This window comes from Crinia signifera, chromosome 4 (assembly GCF_055691185.1).
Source record: "Crinia signifera chromosome 4, ASM5569118v1, whole genome shotgun sequence".
Lineage (NCBI taxonomy): Eukaryota > Metazoa > Chordata > Amphibia > Anura > Myobatrachidae > Crinia > Crinia signifera.
The window spans coordinates 270,616,296-270,638,392 of record NC_139220.1 but is presented as its reverse complement, the minus strand read 5'-3'; the positions used below and the strand labels follow the sequence as shown (position 1 = coordinate 270,638,392).

Genomic DNA, 22,097 nt, shown 5'->3' with positions numbered 1-22,097 from the left:
AAAGCGTACCCTGCCGCTGCATAAACTAGTCCTGAGGTTGGTTCTCCAACCCCCTTCCTGTTTACATCCTACTATCTAGCCACCACCCACTCGCTTGCACCTCTTGTAATCGGTCCGTCTCCCCTTCCTACTAGATTGTAAGCGCCTCCGAGCAGGGCCCTCTTTCTTCCTGTTGTCAAAGCCCACTTCTCTTCACATTTCACTCACAGCTCTCCTATACTCAAACACTCAGTGACCATCTTCGCATACTTGCCTACTTTTGAAACCTAGTTTCAGGGAGATTATAGTTGGTAGTAGAATTTTGCACAGTGCCCCATTGAGGGGGCGTGTCATGCTCCACCCAAAGGGCGTGTCTAGTTCCATATACAGAGAGATTGTAAACGTGGCACCTAGAAGTGTGGGTGTGTACCGCTACATCTGAGAGGAATGACATATTCAAATGTAGAGGAGTCCCAAAGCAGTTAGTAAGAGTTACTGTACTTGGTATAGTGCTGGAAAACTGTGCAGATGATTCAATGTAAATGTATCTCTCTCATATTCCTTTTTTTCCAAAAAAATGTAACAGTGTAATGTGGGCTAGGTGACATGAGGGAGATAGCTAGACTAATGAGGGAGAGAGGGAGATTGCTGCTATTTCAGGGAGTCTCCTGCAGAATGCAGGAGGGTAGGAAGCTATGCATCTTCGTCTGCATACTCATCTCCATCATTGGCCTCAAGCCTCTAGTTGTATGTTGATTGAGTCCTCACTACTTATATTTAAGCTGTAATGTGAATTAAACTGTGGCGCTCTTTATTTGTACTCTATTTATGTTATTTATTCAATGTAATAATGCTTTGTCTCCCTGTACTGTTCCTTTGTACGGCGCTGTGAAAAACTTGTGGCGCCTTATAAATAAAATTATAATAATAAAATCGCCCAAATGTACACTAGCTATAGACTATCCGCAGCGCTTAAAATCGCAAGATTAGTCTTCAAAATGGACTTGCATACAATTCAGAATCAGCCTCTATAGGCTTACTGAATACTGGCAGGAGTATAAAATGGTTACTCTACCAGTGCAGCTTTGGAAATGAAAGCAAATTCAAATAACCGGAGACGTATAGGTCTAAATGTTTATTATTTTACTTCACAGAATTCATGTGTGGTTTTACAAGCATGGTATCTTTGGTCCTTTGAAAAACTTCGTACATTAATAGAACAAAGTTTCCATCTAATGGAAACTTGCATTTTTCCAGTTAAAACAAAGAAAATATATTTACTGACATACATATTTAAAGTACCAACATTTTTAAACTGAATCCAAAATAGATAATGAAAAAAAAAAAAAAAAAAAAAAAAGGGACTCAAGATAATATAATATATTATATTAAAAACAAAAAAAAAAAAAAAGTCACATTTTTATTTTCCTTTAAATCTTCATTATTAGTAGTGCATGTGTAGGTCTCTGTGAGCCTTCATTTCCTAACGGAAGGAGTCTGTCTATTGGGAACAGGAGCGTGGACACAAAACGATTTGTTGCTCTTGAAAACAGCGCAATATTCCACTAATGAGAAAATTATAGTTTGTCGCCAACTGGGGCCTAATGGTGCTCTGACAGACAGGGTCCTTATATCTTAATATAGGACACCATACTATGGTACTAATCCACTAGACAGCAAGCTGGCTGGCGGAAAACAGATTTTCACAGTTCCTGCATTCCAGACGGTCAGTCTAAATTGTAGAGACTCAAGCACAAAACCGCAATGTAAACATGAAGTATAAAAAGGTAATTATTATAATAATAAAGATATAGGTTTGAACAGAAAGCCAATCATTCCACTGCTGTTATAGCATTACAAAATGGCAGACCAAAATTTCTCCAGCTAGCAGCATACTGTGAATATCCGTAACTTTTTTGTTACTGGCCTCCCTGGAGAACATATAGGGGGGTATTCAATCTCCCGCAGCCTTCTCCCACTGGGAGAGATGGCTGCGGGGCCCTAGTCAATGCTGTCTTCCCCCGACAGCATTTAACAGGGGATCTCGGTAGAACGAGCCCGACTTCACAAGCAGTTGGGCTCATTCTGCGGAGAACGGCCAGGAAGCTCCCGGCTGCAGCTCGCCTCTTCCAGGCCGCAGCTGACGGCCACATGCCCTTCTCGTCCCGCTGCAGCCAGCTTGACAACCGTGACCCAAGACTGAATACCCCCTTAGACTGCTTGGTAAGTGTTCCATTTATTTAAAATGCCAATAACAAATCATCTTCCAAAAGAATGTTCTTGATCATTGATGCATTTTAATATTTCAGAAAAAAAGGTCTTATTTAACAAAAAAAATGGAACGTATCAAAAGCATAAAGGCCTGGTAGAGCAATTCTGTATTTCCAGTGGGATTGAGGGAACCGTAATAACTCCCTAAACAGAGGTAATAAACAGTAAGGACAAATTCAAAAAAACAAAATGTGCAACTCCAACAAGAATAATCAATGATATGGCAGGAATACGATCTAGAAAATGTAGTAATTAGTCTCTAGACTGTGCAGTACAAGACTCTTGGAAATTCAGGTGTAAAAGGGCCAAGGGTTTCATATTAATGCGGTCACTAGTTATTTTCCTGTACTCTCAATAAAGTTTTAAAATACAAAACAAAATTATACATTTACTGAAACGGACAGATTAGTAATAAGAACAAATCTACAAAACCAAAATACAAGTGAGAAAGACATAGGCTGCCTAAGCCTACCAAAGGATGAATAGTCGGGAGAGTCCTAACAAATCACTTCTGCTTGCATCACAAGCATCAAATCTGATTTAATTCCTTGTCACGTATCAACATCAGGAGGAAGAGAATAGGAAAAAAAAGTGCGCATCACACACAGAAGTAAACAGCCTGATGGTGTATGAGCGTAATGGACAATCTCTTGGCACATACAATGGAAGATTACAGGCGTTGGTATGATGAGATGGACAAAGTTTTAAAGTGCTCGATTTGGCTTGATGAGCAAGTTATTGCAAATCACTAGAACTCTGCCTAGGTTACTGCAAAGGTGACGGCTATTCTACACTGCGCGGTCTGTTAACCACAGAGAGCACATTAGTACAATATTGTGGCTTTCAGCATTTTCGAGAGGAACTTTACATGGATCTAGGAGTACAAAGGAAAATAGGGAAACATAAATACAAAAGTAAAAACTGGGCTTTAAAAATGGTAGAAAGTCTTCTAGGGTCCCCTTCCCAATTACTCCACGGTCACCGACTTGGCCAAGTTTCTCGGACAATCCACCTAAAGAAAAACAAAAGGGAAAAGTTATAAGAAGAACGTATATATATTATATAGACTCCCCAGAAGCCATTGTTAGATTTCACAGTGGTTATTAGGAGTGTACAATGCAGGGGGAAGTGTCCCAACACTACACAGAGTAACTTACATCGTATCCTCTGAGCACTGCGAGATGGAAAGCCAGGAGTTGTAGAGGGATCACACTCAGAATTCCTTGTAGACAATCGACTGTGTGAGGAACTTTAATTGTGCGCTTAATTGTATTAATGGTTTCTACATCTTCCTTGTCACAGATTACTACTGGGCGGCCCTGGAGAGAGTATGGCGGAAGTCAGATTAGGCAATAGTGATAGGCAGGTCACCCACTAGCCAGCATATGTTCCCGGGCCTACCTGTCTAGCGACCACTTGCTGTAGTGCATTCTGGCACTTGGTGTAGGCCTGATCCCGCATGATGATCATGATAACGGGCATGAGTTTGTCCACCAGGGCCAGGGGACCGTGCTTCAGCTCCCCAGCCAAGATCCCTTCTGAATGCATGTATGTGATTTCCTTAATTTTCTGCAGAGAGAGTAGAGTTTAGGTCAGAAAAGGTCTATTACAATTACCATTAAGCCATATTAATGGTTTGCTCTTATAAAAGGACCAACCAATACCACGCTAGTACTCGTACACAAGTAGCTGATGAGAATGAATAGGATGTACACTTATACCTACCAGTGCACCTTCCAGGCATGTTGCATAGTGATACCCACGACCCATGATCAGTACAGATTTCTGCTGATACAGCTCTACTGCCAGCTTCTGGATCTCATCATCCAGGCTCAGTACCTCCTTAATGTTGTCTGCCAGAGAAAGGGAGTAAGGGGTTATTACCATTAAAGAACACAAAACCCTTTTTGGCATTTGCAAACCATTCATCAGGATGAAGCGCAGATCACAGATTGTTGATATTTTACACCAGTGGTTCCCAAATTTGGTCCTTAAGGCATACTAGCAGAACAGATCTTAATAGATATACATGCTTGAGAAAAGATGGTTTAATCAAAATGAATGAGGTACTAATTAGGTCACCAGTGCTAAAGCAGATACCCTTAAAACCTGTACCATTGGGGTGCTTTGAGGACAGAGCCCGGGCACCACTGGATTTTATTCATGTTGATGTATTCAGGGCCATCGTAACATCGGTTAAGGCCACTGGGCAAAGCAAAGAACTAGGGCCGCTACCCCTGGAGGCTGTTCTATAGGCGGCAGCGTATTTTCTATCTTGACTGGGATGTGTGTGCGCGAGTGTCATCAGTGGTGGCAGCTGTTCTTTCGGTGGGGAATCAGCATTAACAGCTGTTCATTTCTATGGGGGTGGGGTGGGTGGTATGGTCAGTAGTGTCGGTTCTTTCTGGTTGGGACGGGGCTATCAACGGCTGCGGTTGTTGTGACTAGCGGGGTTTTCTAAATAGGCTATGCATCCTCATAGTTCTGCTGCCCACTAAGCCAATAGGAAGAAACAGCTCTAAATGTATTGTGTGACTTGTACCAAGACACAATGGGGGAAATTTACCAAGATGGGAGTTCTATATCACATGAGATGTTGCTATTTAGTGCCTTCTAGAAGAAAATAGATAGTATCGGATTGGTTTCCCATAGCAACATCCCATGTGAAAAAGAACTCCCATCTTAGTAAATTCCCCCCAATGAGTTGGTATTCCCAGTACAAAAAAAAAAAAAGTCACATCTTATGGGCTGTCTGATGTGACGATCATGCATATTTTGCTGCTTAAGCCTGATAATTAAAATGGAAAGGGGTTATTTAAGCTAGGATGACATAGTTATTTAACCGCCGAGGCTTTTGGTCAGCCTTCAATGCTATTTTACCTGGTCACATTTCATCTATATTAGTCATTAGTTTATTCAGTGCCCAACTAGAAGGGACTTTGTGCTTTCAAATGAGGGTATCCCTGAATAAATATATAAACCATAATAGTGAAGCTCTATTCCCAGTGGTGGGCCGTTCTGCGGTGTAAGGGTAATTCTCTAAAGACCCAACTTCTGTACAGACATCATGAGCACCACACACACACACAGCAGTGTGATCACACACAGTATGCATCCCATTTAATTATGCAGAAGTAAATATCATTTTTGTATAAAGGCCAGTGCTGACGGAAGTGTATTGTAGTGAAAGCAGAATGAGACACACTGCTGGAGGGCGGGTATTACCTGGAAGCACTTTCAGGCCTTGCAGAATTTGTTTGCGGCGCCCCTGCACAGATATGCGGTCATCACAAACCAAGAGTGCAAACATTACAAGTGCCACAAACTGGCTAGTGTATGCCTGTGGACAGACGGAGCAGGTCAGAATTAATCAGATCCATTCAAAATACATTTCAATATAACGATACAACTGGGACAGCGGAATAAAGACCGACTTCACTATCACCGCACTGGGGAAATAGGAGCAGGACTCCATGATTGGCAGGTAAGTGCTCACCTTTGTGCTGGCCACACCTATCTCAGGCCCAGCATTAATGTGGACCCCACAGTCTGTTTCCCGAGAGATGGAACTGCCAACGGTGTTTGTGATTCCCACAGTCAGGGCGCCCCGCTCTTTGCAATATCGCAGGGCCAGCAGCGTGTCAGCGGTCTCTCCTGGAGAACAGAGAAGCACCTTTTCACATTTGCCATTACCGAATCAGGGGTGTCATTACATTAAACAACAAGTTTTTATTCATTTTCCTGCTATTATGTTTGCAATAGAGGGGGAAGCATGTACAAAGTCACCACCATGCCACGTCAGCCATCTTTTCAACCTTCAGATTTTAGAGCAGATGTTCTCAAACCAGAACTACAAGGTACGAGTGCACTTTGTGGTGGCTGTAAAGGAACAGATACATTATGGAATCCCGGATTACGTATAAGTTCTTTGTGGATGAACTGAAGTGCTGGTGTGATTTTCTATATCCCTCACACCAACTGTAAGATATTTCCCTATAGTACCATTATCAGACAGAGAACAACTACATAACCTCTAGGTGGTAAGCATGGTAACCATATGAGTTACTTCATTTAATAAAATCATCACCATAGAAATTTATGGTTTACATACAATAGGGTTCTCCATGGCATCTAAAAGGTGCCCATACACTAGTAAGATGTATCTTCAGATCTGGCTGGTTGGAACAAAAACATGGTTATGGATGAGTGACAGTTTGTCAGTTTTCCAGCATCTCCAAGCAAATGGTCAACTGTCATTTGCGCTCATCCATAACCATGTTTTTATTCCAACCAGACAGATCTGAAGATAAATCTGCGTGTGTATGGCCACCTTAAGCCTGCAAAGCTTTCCTTTCAAGATGGATATGGAACATGTACATATTGATGGTAACCTCAATGCACTTACCTGACTGGCTGATGAAGAAGCACACATCATCTCTGAACACCGGTGTTTTCCGGTCCAGGAAATCACTGGCCAACTCCACCATGACCGGCAGTTCTGTGAGTTCTTCTAAGATCTGACGGGTCTGTGGAGAAGAGATGGGAGCACGGTTAAAGACATATTATGACATATGATAAACATGTGGTTTACTCAGACATGCCATAGTTCTTAGAGGGTAATAAATGTAGGTTAGTTTGAAAAAAACATAATAAGAAATGAAAATGAACATTTAAGTGTTAACATAAGACAATATGGGATTGGGTAGTCGGGATTTATTTTTATTTTATTTTTTAAATTTAGCATGATTACAAAAAAAAAAAAAAAAAAATAATATAATATATATATTATTTGTGTTTGTAGCAAGCATAGAAAATAAACAACACTTGAGGTCATAAAAAAACAAAAAAAACAACACTTTCTGGTTCCAAAACACTGAATTGAAAGAATTAGTGCTGGGTGGAAATGGCCCCCAGTAACCCAGCTTATTGCCAATACTGAATATTTTAATCAAACCAAAATTAATTTAAACACATTTTGTCCTATTTTACATTCAATCAGATTTAACTCTAGAAGTAAAAGTGAGCGAGCATTAGTTACATTGAGCCAGTGCTGCATTCAGCGGAACTAGAAAGGCAGCATAAGGAGCACTCCCAGTAGCTATGAGCAGGGCCGGCAACAGAAATCTTGGGGCCCCGTACAATGATATTTCTGCCCCCCCCCCCTAATCCCAAATCCGCACAATGCTCTTCTGCATGAGCCTCATTTAACCTTTCGCAGCTCCAGATCCTGCTTCCAGCTAGTACAGGCAGTGGCCGTGCTGGGGCATGGAAGCTCTGGGGCCCTTTAGTTCTCTGGGGCCCGTCACACTTGTCCCCCTTGACCCCCCCTGTCGCCTGCCCTGGTTAGGAGTGATCCGTTCCAGGTGTACACCAGGGTGTATATGCAGACCTGGTCGTGTTAGAGGCCATTTCACACTCATCTCCGATATGATCAGGTTTTATCATGCAAAACCCAAACGGCACCCAATAAAGTGATAACAAAAATATCATTTTTATGCATGGCCAGTTATGTATTACACATAGAATACAGGTTGGCTCATGATACAGAGGATAACCAATGCTTACCGCAACTCCAGCATGGTAACTGGTTCCGCAGGCAATAAGGATTAGTCGGCGGCACCTCTGGATTTCTTTCAGGTGATCCTTCAAACCTCCCAAAATCACTGTTAAACATTAATGAGATTGTTAATCTTGACAGCAGGCACTTAATTATATAATGAGGAACTTGTATAACCTCACCTTGTAATCACAAAAATCAAAGCAGGGAGAGACTACAAGGCACATTTAAAAACCAGTCTGACCGGCTGCCTCGTTACAGGACAATACGTTGTAAAGGTCACTGTCAGCAGCTGGTTTCACCTTTAGGAAACCGTCTCTCCTGGCAACCAGGTGTATGCGGAATTATCAAAGCTGCAATCAAGAGTTCTTACCTGTGAGGTCATCAAAGTTGACACGGCCTCTCATGGTGTTCACTACGGACTCCGGCTGCTCAAAGATTTCCTTCTGCATGAAGGAGCTGAAGTTGCCTGTGCATCAGAGGAGAGGGTGTAAAATGGGAGATCATTCAACAGACAGCCACTACCACAGATACTGTGACCTTCGCTTTAATGGACCTTCCATTACTGGCCAGTCTAGTGACCAGAACAATAAATACACATCGTATAACCTACATATTTATTTTTTATCAGGTCTCCAATCATTTTGTGCTGGATTCCATCTAAGAACTAGGTGTCCTTGTACTGTGCCCCATCAGGTGTTTCCCCATCTCGGTATACATCTAAGGTTCAGAAAAGGATGACCTCTTTAACCAGGCCCACTATGGTTCTACATCAATCTTTTATGCCACAGGCTCAAAGTTATTTCTTATGCTGGGGCAGACTTGACACCCAGCCAATGACTGATATATCTGCAGATATACTGGGGCATCATGCTTTGTGTATGGGCAATAAATACTGTGGAAGTTGAAGTGACAGCAAATTCAAATGCCTGCCCAGATGCGTGAAAAGGGACCAACATATTCAAAGGCTGCTCAGTAAGCTTGATTGGCTGATTGGTCGGTGTGGGTACATATCTTTCAGGTGGGTAACGAGCATTGTACTTTAACTATCCGCACTGAGGAGCACCATTTGTTCTAACATTTGTGTCCCGTTGAACCTCTCTATAAATCAGACTGTGCCTACTTGTTTAGATAAGAATTAATTCTGTGTGATCCCCCCCCAAAAAAGACCCATGAAATGCCATCCTGAAACGAACCCTTCATGATTTGCTGCAGCTCCATCTGCAAGGTCTGAATGGCACGGGCTGGGTGGTCTCCTGCGCTTCTCTTGATGCGGTGAATAGAGAGGCGCCCCTCCACCACAGCTGCCACGTCATCGTCTTCTAGGTAGATGACTCTGTTGGTATGTTCGATTACAGCACTGTAAAACATATGGATAGAAGGTATTAAAGTCGAATTTACATAGCTTGTAAATTAGGCGGCGTCAGTATGCACCAGTACAATAGTGTGTGTGTGGAATCAAAACAAAATATAACACCTTTTTCTACATATCATATATAGATAGGAAACACTGTATATAACAGTGATATGGAATAAAAGGCAAAATGCTGATTAAAGTCCTTCCAGGGCATAGTTCTAGAACCTTCTATGTTTAGGTCTGGTGCCCTAGCGATAGAGCGAATGCCATCTCTACATAAACTTTCATGCCTCCGCTCCGTCAAAGGCAAAGTAATTATGTGTAGGACGTACATTTTTGCAGCTTTTTGTGGCGTCTGAACAGGCTGTGTCTGGCGACTACAGCACGTGCAATATTGTACCAAAGTCTACTTACTATATTTAACTTTATAAAGACCTAAAACTGTATTTAACGATCATTTAGATTACCCTGCAGCTTAGGCAAGGTAACATTATGCCCCAGTGATTACATTACTTATAGTGTATGTATGGGACCATTGGGAAGTGTGCGGTGACAATGTTAGCTGCTAAGGGAAGTTTGTGTTCGGTACACAGACATAGGTAATGACATGTTAATTATACCTTTCATTAACCATTTGCTGCAGGGACAGAGGTGCCTTTATCTTTTGGAATTCATACATGATGGAGGTATCAAATTAGGTCTAAACCAAAATAATTTAGTTTGCCTGATGACTAAGGGGAGTATACAATCTCCTGCCGCTATTCCCGACGGGGGGAATAGCGGAGGGGCCCTATTCAATGCGGTCTTCCATGACAGGAATTAACAGGGATCTCGCAGAACGTGCCCGATTTTACAAGCAGTCAGGCATGTTCTGCCAGGAATTGTCGAGCTCCCGGCCGCAGCTTGGCGATTTCTGGCCACTTCTTGAGGTCACACCCCCTGCTCGGCGCACGGAACATTGAAATCCGCCTGCCAAACCAGTGACTGTCCGGCCGAGAACGGGACAGGGTCACGGCTGTCGGGCCAGCCCAACAGTTGTGACCCTGCATTGAATTCCCCCCTATATATTGTGGGTGATAAGTGATAAATATATCAAAGGATGAACATCTAGATGAGGGCACTTCTGAAGAACATCTGCATGCTGTGTGTGAACATCTACTTGCAGTGTGTGGCCACCAGCATAGGGCAAACTGCTGTTCTGTTCCATGGCTTTGCTGGGTTGAGACCAGTGTCTCCAAGTTCAAGAGAATGTGGCCAGTGGGAAGCAGACACCAACTATTAGGTGTTGCAGAGTAGGGCCACACATAGCCAAAAGCAGTTCCAGGTGCCAATTAGTAGCCTGGTAGTGGTAGCAAGTTACCCGCCCATGAAGTTCAAGGAATCCTTAGCATGTTGTTACGGCCAGTGAGAAGGAATGTTTATATCCTGAGAGTGAAGTAACTCAGGCTGATCAAGGTGGAGTAACCTCCTACCCATACAACACATCAGTAATGGAATGAGATCACCCAGTCACATTGCAGAATCTCTAGAACAGACGCAGCCTATTATTCTAATACAAGGAAAATAATTCCTGGGGAAATAAATTAGGTACTTATGTATTATCCCGGCGCTCATCGCATACCACTAATTAAGGTATGCGATGGCATGCGATGGACCCGATTTCAGCCTTTTCCCGGGCTGAGTATACAATTTTAAAATCGGGTCACATCACATGTCATGCGATGCGACGCGATTTCCTATTGAGTCCCATGTTAAATGGCACCCCCAGACCCGATTTTTTAATTGTATACCCACCCTGATGGGTAATAAATATGTAAAATGCCCCCACGTTGTTAATGGCCCCCCACTATCAACGACAACCTGAAGCGTGGCGAGCACAGCGAGCCCGCGAGGGTCGGCGGTACGCGTCCTCCGACCTTTTCATACCCCCACTATCCACGTCGGTGTGGAGTTGATCTTATAAAGTGTGGCGAGCCTGAAGCGTTCACAGGTATACTTCACAGGTATACACGTCTGCTCGCCACGCTTCGGGCTCGGTTGCTCGCCACACCATATAAGATAAACTCCACACAGTGGGGGTATGAAAAGGTCGGAGGACGCGTACTGCCGCTGCTCGCCACGCTTCGGGTTGGCGTTCATAGTGGGGTGGCATTAACAATGGGGGGGCATTTCACATACTCATGACCCATGAGGGTGGGTATACAATTAAAAATCTGGTCTGGGGGGCATTTAACATGGTAATAAGGCATCTGGGTGCCTGTACAAATCGGGTAAAATCGCATCGAATCGCATGCGATCATATCGCATGCAATGCGATGTGATGCTTCATCGTACAATGCCCTGCGATGGAAATTGGGGGCGCCGTGATAATACACAAGTACCATAAATTAATAGCGCAACATGTTCCAATACCAGGTACGCTCCCAAAACGGTATTTCTCTCACCTGGCATCTGATGCAAAGTAATATTCCACGGCCTTCTCTTCCACAGGGAACAGGCAAGTGGTGCTGTCCACTCGGGGCAGCGAGACGCCACCTTTCTTCTCCAAGCCTGCAGTATAGAAGGAGACATGGATTTGTCCTCTTAGTGTTATAAGTACAGTATGAAAGGTAGGAGCAGGAAGAGGTCAGTAAATCTCAGGCCAATCAGAGGAAATACAGCTGGCGGCAGAGCAAAGCACAGGTCGGTTCTGAAAGGAGTGAAGATAGTTATGTTGTGGTAAAGACTACGTGTGTTACACCAGGCTCAGAGATGGCATGCTATTGGTGCGTGTGAGGGAACTAAGACCATAGTGGTCAGGCTATGTGAGCGAGTAGACAGTCACAGCTGTTATCTCTATACAAAGTCAGAGGAACCATACTAGGGATTGTGTGGAATGAGACACTGGGGAACAGAGAGGTGTAGAGCAATTCTAAACATGTGTATTGTTAACATTATGTAGATCCATCTTAAATAAAGTGTGAGCATGATGTATAACAAAGGACATATGAATGGGATGCATGTCTGTGACTGCTAGTAAGGGTAAATCATAAGGGAATATATTGTGTAGTAGGCCGATGGCTTCTGGTGAGTAGGTTTTCCTTCTCTGTATAGAACGCCTGTCCTCACTGGGAGTGAACGGAATGGGTTACTATGCTCACACTGGATAACCAAGAAGTACAAACCCGCTCAGTTATCCTGTACCACAACATAAGAAACGCAAGACAAGAAGCAGTGAAATAAAGGCTTGCAGTTTATAGAGTAATATGATTAGTTCCCAGTGAATGGTCTGAATTTAGCCAATACAAAAACGTCCTAGGATGCAAGAGGTAAGGAAGGAAAATAATAATAATATATATGTATAAATATCGGTTGGACATGCCCCGAAATAGGTAGAAGAGGGTAAGTACGTTCTGTTCTGGTACTGTTTCCACTACTGTGAGACAAGAACCTTTGCTGTGTAATGTTAGTAGGACGGACCCCTTCCATCTCCATCCTGTACTCTATCTCTGCTCACCTTTGTACTACATACATATCATCTGCTTATGGATCAGAGAGAACAATTTCTCCAAAAGAATTTTTTTTTGAGACCACTTAAAAACATTTGCAATGTAAATTTAGATGAATTAAGCGCTTCCTAGCAATCATTTAAAGCTTTACGCCATGACGAAGGAGGCAGATTTTATGTCCCAGAATTAATATTGTTTGCAGGTCTCAAGCGGATGAAAATGCAATGAAGTATTCCTTACTTTATGGAGAAATAGTGCCACCTAGCGTGGCCACTGGGGAAATCCAAGAATCATTTTGCCTAAATTTTGGATAATGCATGATGTACACCAGGCATGTCCAAACTATGGACCTTGTGAAACTACACATCCCATTATGCTTTGCCATAGATTTAGCATTCCCGAACGGCAAAACTGTGGCAAGGCATGATGGGACGTGTAGTTTCATAACAGCTGGAGGGCCATAGTTTGGACATGCCTGATGTACACACACACACACAAACTACACTGACACTAGAAATATTCACATTACAAAACACTCTAAATAAAACCAATACAGGACAATAGGGAACTAGGGGGTGGGGTGGGGAGAGAGGATTTACTACGATGGCCGTTCTATTTCAGATGGAATATTGCTATGGACAGATTCTATGTATTATCTTCTAGAAGGTGATAAATGAATAAGTACATTTTGATTAGTTGCCCATAGCAACATCCAATTTCCTATCTTAGTAAATTTCCCTCTAGGACTTCTTGTATCTTATGTACCATACCGTGATTAGCTGCAACTGAAGAAATACAAGTAAGGGGGAGAAGGCGATAGACAGTCAAGGATATTTACTAAGCTGAGCCATGGCATAAAACAGGGAAATAACATTAAATGTAAAAACCAGAATTGTTTTGAATTAATACTGCCCTGTAAATTCCCATGCCCAGAACTGTCAACAAGCAGCGGCTTTGGAAACCATCTTTTAGTAAATATGCCCATGAGTCTAAAATCAGCAGACTATGAAAGAGGATTCAAATATTAAACTAGGATTTCATTTGACCTTTCAAATCTTGATAAGAGATAGTGAGAAGAGAGAAAATATCAACCAATCAGCTCCTAGCAGCCATATTACATGCTGTATTTGAAAAATGACAATTTGGAGCTGGCTGTCTGGTACTGCATCTCGCCCCACTGATCTCTAACAAGGCTTTGGTAAGTCTCTATTAAGGTCTTGTAGCCACCATAGGAATTGTGTATTTGAGGGTGTTTAGAAAACGGCAGAGATCTTTAGATCCTGGTTTTCTCAATAATTTTGAGGCATACATAATTTAGTCTTAATGCTATATGTTCCTATACGGCCATGGTTATATTGTGCACCCTGTAGTGCCATCTGTTATTTGTATTGTACATAGACCTTCGTGGAAAACAGTACCAGGAACCTGAATGAATAATATCATTAAAGTCTGTTTCTAGGAGAAGGAATAATGTAAGAGAAGGCTGGGCAAGGCACCTTTATCCAATACAATGGACAGTCCCTCTAGAGGATAATCCATACTTTGTGACACTGAAAGGACAATGAGAAAATGCGACAGCACGAATCAGATAACACCTTGAAGACAAAGGCAAACGATGCATTGCAGGGTTCTGAAATGCATACAGTCACATACGTTGGTCAGGGTCACCTTGGTATGTACAGGCAATTTAACAAAAGAGGAGTCTGACAGGAAATGGTCTAATAAATGCATTACATTTACCTGGTGGCAATAGTAAAACACAGAGTTCTAGAACACCCCTCCCGTTACACCAGTCCCAACGGAATCCTCACATTCTCGTAATGGCCATAAGCCACACACATATATATTGGATCAGCCCCGAAATGGCTAACACCTATTGAATGCCACAGGGCCACGGTACAGAGTCTGGCTGGTACGGTGTGCCCGGCTTACCTGAGCGGTAGAGGATGGGGATGTGATCTGTAGACAGCTTATGCTCACTTAGTACACCAATCAGAAGTGGACTACCCCTCCTGCAAGATAAATCGGACAGATTTAATGTTAGCAGCATCAGCAGGCCTAACAGAGTGCTAAAGCATTATGAGGGGAGGCGAAGAATGAGAAGCTGGACTTACCTGGTCCCAACAGCCTGGCCTGGGAAATGCACGCTCTTAAACACCAGTGCAAAAGCGCCTTCCTGTCGGATAGAGCACAATGAAGGTGTTCACGATCAGTTAACGGCAAATCACACAGAAAGTGTAAACACTAGGACAGCATGTATGCACAAGAAACGGACGCATGGAGATTAAGTAGGCATGCGTATTCCATGAGCAAGCTTTACAACGGTCTAGTCCGTCTTTAGTAAATGCTGTGGGTTGCTCACCAGTTGCTGGATAACCCGTTCTACCAGTGTGGCAAAGCTGATGTCATTGTTCTCCCGATTATCAAACATATATTTCACAAGCTTGGCAATGGTCTCCGTGTCGGTCTCGGACTCAAACTCGTAGCCTTTACTTTCCTGCAAACATAGGTAATGAGAGGGGGATTACACCACGTCCTGATGTCCTGCATTAGTCATCCCATTGTGTTACTGAGAGAAGCGATGACATTACAGAGGTTGGCAGGCAACTGAAGTGATAGCAGAATTATATGCACAAAGATTAGTGTCTTGTGTGTATTGTACCGGGAGGATGGAACTTCTTATATTACCACCATGTACAACAAAATATCTATATATCACAACATGTAAAGCAATACTACATGTATTCAACTACACGTGGAAGTGAAGAAAAAAAATGGGCCTTACAGACACGTTCTATATTTCCAGGTCTGAGGGCTGCCAGGTTCTCTCAGAGACAAACAGCACTGCGATGTCCCAATCAGAGGGGAAACGCACTTTTCCTATGTTTATAGACTCTTATTATCAGTTATTTATATAGCGCACACATATTCTGAATATTTACACATTCAGATCAGTTCTTGCCCCCATGGAGCTTACAATCTATATTCTCTACCACATGTACACGCACACACATTCATTCTAGGGTTCATTTTGCTGAGAGCCAATTAACCTACCAGTATATTTTTGGATTGTGGGAGGAAAAAGCAGTACCCGTAGGAAACCCACGCAAGCACGGGGAGAATATACAAACTCCGCACAGTTAGCGCCTTGGTGGGAATCAAACCCATGACCTTAAGTGCAGCAGCAGCTAAGCGAGACATGCGAGGGTACACACTACACAAAAATAGGGGATCCATGTCGACATTGACACAAAAAAAAAACCTTAAAGACTTTTTTGAATAATAAAATAAAAATATAACAATTATTTTGCTTGTGAAGACTTTTTGGCAAAGTCGACATTTTGCATCTGGATATTTTGTTAATGTCAACCTTTTCGGTGTCGACCACTGTCACTGTCTTTCAAAGCCACTCACCAAAAACTTCTTCAGGTCTTTGTAGTTGGTGATTATACCATTGTGAATAACGATGAACTCTAGAGGGGGGGAGAAACGTGACGTTATTTCCTGCTGCTAGAAAAACACCTCAGTCATAAAGAATTCAAACTACAGAGAAATCTGGAGACCACATGTTTGCCTGACACACTCATACACAAAAAAAAAGTCAAGACAACTTAACATATTTATGTCCACATTTCCTCTATGGTATAAGAACAACAAATTCCTCTATAGTATTTTTCTTTCTTCACTACGAAACAGCAATTGCATGTGCAATCAATAGAAACAATATGTTATACACATAGTGTAAATCTGACCCGACTACACATCTGTTAACCCCTACAGGGAGGCATTTCATGTAATTGATGCCAGGAAGGAATGAAGAGGAAAGTACTGTAGTATGACTGGAAGTAATAAATCACTCTACATCATTATCCTACCATGCACCAGGGGGTGACTTTGATTACATGGACATATATAGCTATTACACACTTCATATTATAATATAAATAAAAACACTTGGCAAGTTTTAATAGTGATACGAATAGCCAGAGATATAGAACAGTCAGCATACCATTGTTTTTGTCAGAGCGCTGTGGATGGCTGTTTGTAGGACTGGGTTCCCCGTGAGTGGCCCAGCGGGTGTGCGCAATACCCAGATGAATCTCAAATTCGATATCTAGATCGATGTTTTCCTGCTCTGTATAAAGAACGTTGTGAGAGAAAGAGAGAAGCAGCGATCAGCAACGAGAGCAATACAGTTTAAATATTCTGCCTTAGTATCGCTGTAAATACAGGGAGACCGTCGTCTCCGCACCAAACGGAATGAAAGCATTGCTTTATCTGCTCAGCCATTGTGTGGGATAAACACAGACTGGTTCTAATTTAACTGAGTGAAAAGATCTGTTATTTTATTCTCCCAGGAGGCAAATTTAAGAAGAAGAATGGAAAGTCAGGAACAGGGTTAGATATAGGTTACTGCTCCGGTGACTTTTTTCTACAGGCAAGAGAATGCCTCTGGCAATGCAGGGGGTAGAGATTAATGTATATATATATATATATATATATATATATATATACATTAATCTCTACCCCCTGCATTGCCAGAGGCATTCTCTTGCCTGTAGAAAAAAGTCACCGGAGCAGTAACCTATATCTAACCCTGTTCCTGACTTTATATATATATATATATATAGTGAAAAACATAAAATCCAATTTCTTGATATTTCACGCTCTGAAAAAGGGGACATTATCCCCGAATCATCAATAAATTGGAGTTTTTTCTTCACCACGTTGTTCAAGACCTGGAGTGCCGCCTGTTATTGCTGCACACACACATATTATAATTTCTATATATATCCTGACAAAACTTTAATAAACTGAGACGTTGTTCACGGAGTTGGCGTCTTCAAGCCTGATTTATGATTGATAGAAGTCTCATGAGTGTTTTTATCGTGTATAATAATATATATATATATATATATATATATATATATATATATATATATATATATATATATATAGCTTAACAAAAACACGTCACTCCGGGACTGGTGTGAAAACATGAAGTTTACTGCGTACTGTCTACGCCGTTTCGGGCTGGGCCCGTCTTCAGGACATTTGTCCTGAAGACGGGCCCAGCCCGAAACGGCGTAGACAGTACGCAGTAAACTTCATGTTTTCACACCAGTCCCGGAGTGACGTGTTTTTGTTAAGCTACATGTGTTGGTGATTCATCACCCTCAGCGCGGGCACCCGGGCAAGATACAGAGCTGAACCTGTCAGCGGGAGGAGTTGCCGGACATTACCCTCACATATATATATATATATATATATATATATATATATATATATATATATATATATATATATATATATATATATATATATATATATATATATATATATATATATATATATATAAATAAAAAGAAAGCACTTCAATAAATGGGCACATCTAAAATGTTTCTTCACAAATCAGAGATGTTTGACTGCGGTGAGGAAGTGGCCGGCTTCGCGGGGGGGCAGGGAGAGATTGCCATCAACTACACAAACAAAGGAGGAGACGACATCCGTACTAATTTGATTATCACATTAAAAAGTCAAACATGATAAAATGACAAGAAGAAAAAAAAAGCAAATATGCAAATCCACTTAGAAAGGGTCCGTCATTATTGGATTTTCCTGCTGAGCTGATCAGCTGGCATATTTCCGCTCTCTTGGAATCTTGCGGTAGATTTAGTTTTACCTAAATGCAGAATTTCATTATACCTCTGGCAGCCTCTAAGCTGTTGGGGATGGAGGAGAAAACGGAGCCTGGGGGGGGGGGGGGCATGTGAATAAATGAGATTTTCCTGAAACTGTTTTTGTTGGAAAATAGATTTGGCTCAGGGACCACAACGTGTTAGGTTTCATGTCATTAAGAGAGACCTTGCCATCATACTTCTATTAAGCCTCCACGTAGGCAGTCTGCAGTGATCTGGGATTTTACACTAATGTTAACCCTTAGGCTACAAAAAGGCTAAACTGTTTCATCTGCTCGAGCTGGTCTCATCACACGGGGTCACCAATGGGCATTTCCGTGTTGAGGGATCAGTGGGTCTTTTAGAGCGGATTCAGCAACAAGGTTTATCATACATGCAATGAGTTTAAAACTGGTTGCATAAGATAAATGCCACAGCCAATCAGCTCCCAACTGCCAATTTTCACATTGCAGTTAGGAGCAGATTAGCACCATCATATGCATTCAGTTTTAAATTTGTTGCATAAAACTCAAATCAGCTCCAGAATTTAGCCCGGTAAAGATGCCCATTTTACACATACCACCCCCCCCCCCCCCACCCCCAGATGTTCCCATAACCCAAGTTTGCAGAACACAGCATCAGATTTCTAAACCCCCCCCCAACAAAACAAAAAAAATGCCATCCTGCTCTGTCTGCTGCAAAAACCATTGAGCCTCTGCAGGCTCAAAATCATCTTTGTTAAATACCAATATCACCCTAGTGCAGTGTTCCGATGTTAGTTCCCAAACACTGAAATGCTCCAAGTTTGCTTAGCCAGTAAAAACCTCCCTTTGTTCTGTTATTTTTGTGTATGACCGGCCCAGCAAAAGCAGAAAACCATGCCCACAGTCTCAGTAGGTAGGGTGCTTCAAGAGCCAGGAATCTAGAAATAAACATATTTAGCGGCAGAAAGCAGCACAGCCCTGCCGTAGTGCCGAACTATACTCCCTGCCTGTACCGTGATTTCCAACACAGCCAGATATATATGTAAAGGGAATAATACCACATACTGTTTATCTCTTCCTCCAAGGCCTTGACTTTCCCCTTCGTCTTAACGAGCTGAATTTTGTTATTGTTCTTCTCCCAGTTCTTTTCATTGCCACCATCGATACCAACACCTGTAATAGATGGCTTGTTAAATAACCTAAACCACAGTCTGGGGTATAAGCCGCTGCATACACTTGTCAGGGAGGAAGCAAGGAGGCTGCTAATGCCTGTCTCAGCCACACCTCTGTCAGAACAAAAGCGCACAGGTCAGTATCATCACTACTTGTGCATGAAGGGGAACCACAACTTCAGCCCAGTTTATCCTCCTTGCTCCCCGATGCAAAAGACAAGTTTGGTATGCAATAATTAATAAAACATGCAGTCAATACCAAAGGGCTACAGACAACACAAATATGTATTAAAAATACAGAGCATGACAAAGCGATGCCTTTTACCACAAATGGAATTAAACTAGAAATCTAACACTGCAATAAGCATATAATACCCTGTATTACAGCCAGAAGAAGGGCAACACTGAAATAGGGGATCCACACCAACTGCCAGTGAACCAGTCTGGAATGGCAGTTGATGGGGCTCCAGTATTTGTATTACGGACTGTGCCGCAACCCCCTCCTCTGGAGCAGCCAATGATTACAGCTATGAATTTGAATCTGCTGGTGCCTGATGTTCTAAAACCAAGCCAAATGTGTCTGTCAGTGTAGAGAAATGTATTGACAAGTAAGACCAATTACCCACCCATGTGCAATAACAAATAATTACCAAATTCTAAAGTGTAAAATATGTAATTTTACTGTAAAAGATATTTGTGAGTAATTTTAATGACAGTTCCAGTCATCCAATTTCCAGACCAAGTGACAGAACCGAGAAGACATGCCTATAACAACAGACCCTCCAACAGTACCGATTTTGCCGATACAGTACCATTTTTTTTACTGCCTGTACCGGCTAAAACCCCCTGTACCGGTTTTTAGCTGCAGCTAAGCAGCACGTCATCATCGCACTGGCCGTTACAAGCGCAGGGCAGGCAGCGCCCGGGCATGTGCAGAGTAGATTACTGTCACCGGCGGGAGGAGCGAGAGACGCCAGAGGAGGGGAGAGAGCTGGCTGCGGCTGCCCCTCTCACACATCTCTCCATGCAGACTCCGGAGGGTATGAGCCACAGCGAGGGAGACTCCCTCTAAGCTCCTGGCTGCAGAGAGTCCTTTCTGGATGTTGTGGAGGCAGCAGCAGAAGATGGCAGCGCAACTTCAGGGAGTCGGAGAGATTCTGCTCCCCTGACGCTATCTGTGTGACTCTCCAGCAAATAGATATACCCGATACTTACCCACTCCTTAACTTTACCATTGAAGGTATAGGAAAGGACGCTTGGCCACACCCCCTCTCCCGGTGATTCACGCTCCCTTTCCAATTGTGTACCGAATTCTTCCCCTCAAATGTTGGAGGGTATGTAACAATGCATATTATAAGTAGGAACCAGTGACATATGTGGCTTAGTAAGATCACCGCTGCTTAGCGTAGTAATACATTTCCCCCCGGTTATTGCTAACGCTCACAACAGCTGCTTCAAGTGTTTAGTAAGCAATAGGTGCAGTGTAAGGATTTGAATGCAGAACCCAGAGGAAGCGGTCAGCATCTCATACAGCTCACCTGCAGAGTCATAGCCTCTGTATTCCAGTCTCTGGAGACCTTTGATAAGTCTCTCAAGGATCTCACGCCTGGTGCGGGGCACATGGTAGTTGAGGTAAGCAAATATTCCTGTAGAAGGGGGGAAAAAAAAAGACAATGCTAAGTAAAAGTAGATTAATGGGCCCGGGTCTAAAAAAATACATACCTCCCAAGATGATCCTCTCCAGGAGAGACACAATGCTCTGTTCCAGGATTTCCCTCTTAAATTAGGATTACCATCACATGAGGTGAAAAACATTTCTGAGCAAATAACCCGTTTTAAACAGGTGATGGTAATCCCAAATTAAAAAAGAAGTCCAGAAACAGAGCATTGCATCCCTCCTGGAGAGGGTCATGTTGGGAGGTATGGAACAAAATAGGTAGGAGATAAAATAATAAGGCAGGCATTCCCAATTTCAGTCCTCAAGACACACTAAGGCTGGGTACACACTAGTAGTTGTGTATTCTGTATACACCCACCCTTTGAGCGGATCGCCCAAACACACACACACACACACCACTCAGCTATGTTACACAGCCAACACCTTTTGTCTGAACGATGCCGTTCACAGACATATCGCTGGTACACACTGGCCGATGGTCCAGCGACATATCGGCAAGTGTGTATGGGGCAGGGACTGGTGTGAATGTTCAAATATTCTCTGTAAAGTGCTGCGTAATATGTATGCGCTATATAAGAAACTGTTAATAAATAAATAATATTAACAGTCAGGTTTTAGTGATATCCAGGCTTCAGCACAGATTTCTAAATCAAAATAACTGAGGTACTAATTAAGTTACCTGTGCTCAATCATGGATATCACTAAAAGCCTGGACTGTTAAGGTGGGTACACACTATAAGATTTTAGTTAATGATATGCGCGATAACTATATCCTTAATGATAACATTGTGCCTAATGTCCAGTGTGTACCGCTATACCATAAACAATGATCGTTAACGATTAACCCCTCTCGTCTAAGCATGCAGTCATATCTGCCAATAACATCAGTGAGTGTATGGTCAGCGTGGGTCCTGGTGAGGTATAGTTAATGAT

The 22,097-nt window shown here is 42.5% G+C and overlaps 1 protein-coding gene across 2 annotated transcripts in view; it reads right to left on the bottom strand.

Moving 5' to 3' along the window:
* Positions 1–1,099: 1,099 nt before the first annotated feature.
* The window catches only part of GFPT1 (glutamine--fructose-6-phosphate transaminase 1), a 28,645-nt gene continuing 7,647 nt past the window's right edge, over positions 1,100–22,097 (bottom strand). The window contains exons 2-20 of one of the 2 annotated variants that reach the window (XM_083184559.1): positions 21,025–21,132; positions 19,380–19,487; positions 16,662–16,787; positions 16,067–16,125; positions 15,015–15,149; positions 14,767–14,828; positions 14,585–14,664; positions 14,149–14,202; positions 11,609–11,714; positions 9,004–9,167; positions 8,181–8,276; positions 7,816–7,913; positions 6,656–6,776; positions 5,747–5,904; positions 5,476–5,590; positions 3,976–4,103; positions 3,652–3,819; positions 3,408–3,569; positions 1,100–3,262 (exon numbers count right to left, since the gene is read on the bottom strand). In XM_083184559.1, coding sequence (XP_083040685.1) covers positions 3,218–3,262; positions 3,408–3,569; positions 3,652–3,819; positions 3,976–4,103; positions 5,476–5,590; positions 5,747–5,904; positions 6,656–6,776; positions 7,816–7,913; positions 8,181–8,276; positions 9,004–9,167; positions 11,609–11,714; positions 14,149–14,202; positions 14,585–14,664; positions 14,767–14,828; positions 15,015–15,149; positions 16,067–16,125; positions 16,662–16,787; positions 19,380–19,487; positions 21,025–21,132 — 2,093 coding nt within the window. In that variant the 3' untranslated portion in view covers positions 1,100–3,217. The remainder of the gene's footprint in view (positions 3,263–3,407; positions 3,570–3,651; positions 3,820–3,975; positions 4,104–5,475; positions 5,591–5,746; positions 5,905–6,655; positions 6,777–7,815; positions 7,914–8,180; positions 8,277–9,003; positions 9,168–11,608; positions 11,715–14,148; positions 14,203–14,584; positions 14,665–14,766; positions 14,829–15,014; positions 15,150–16,066; positions 16,126–16,661; positions 16,788–19,379; positions 19,488–21,024; positions 21,133–22,097) is intronic. The other variant, XM_083184558.1, reaches the window with a different exon arrangement.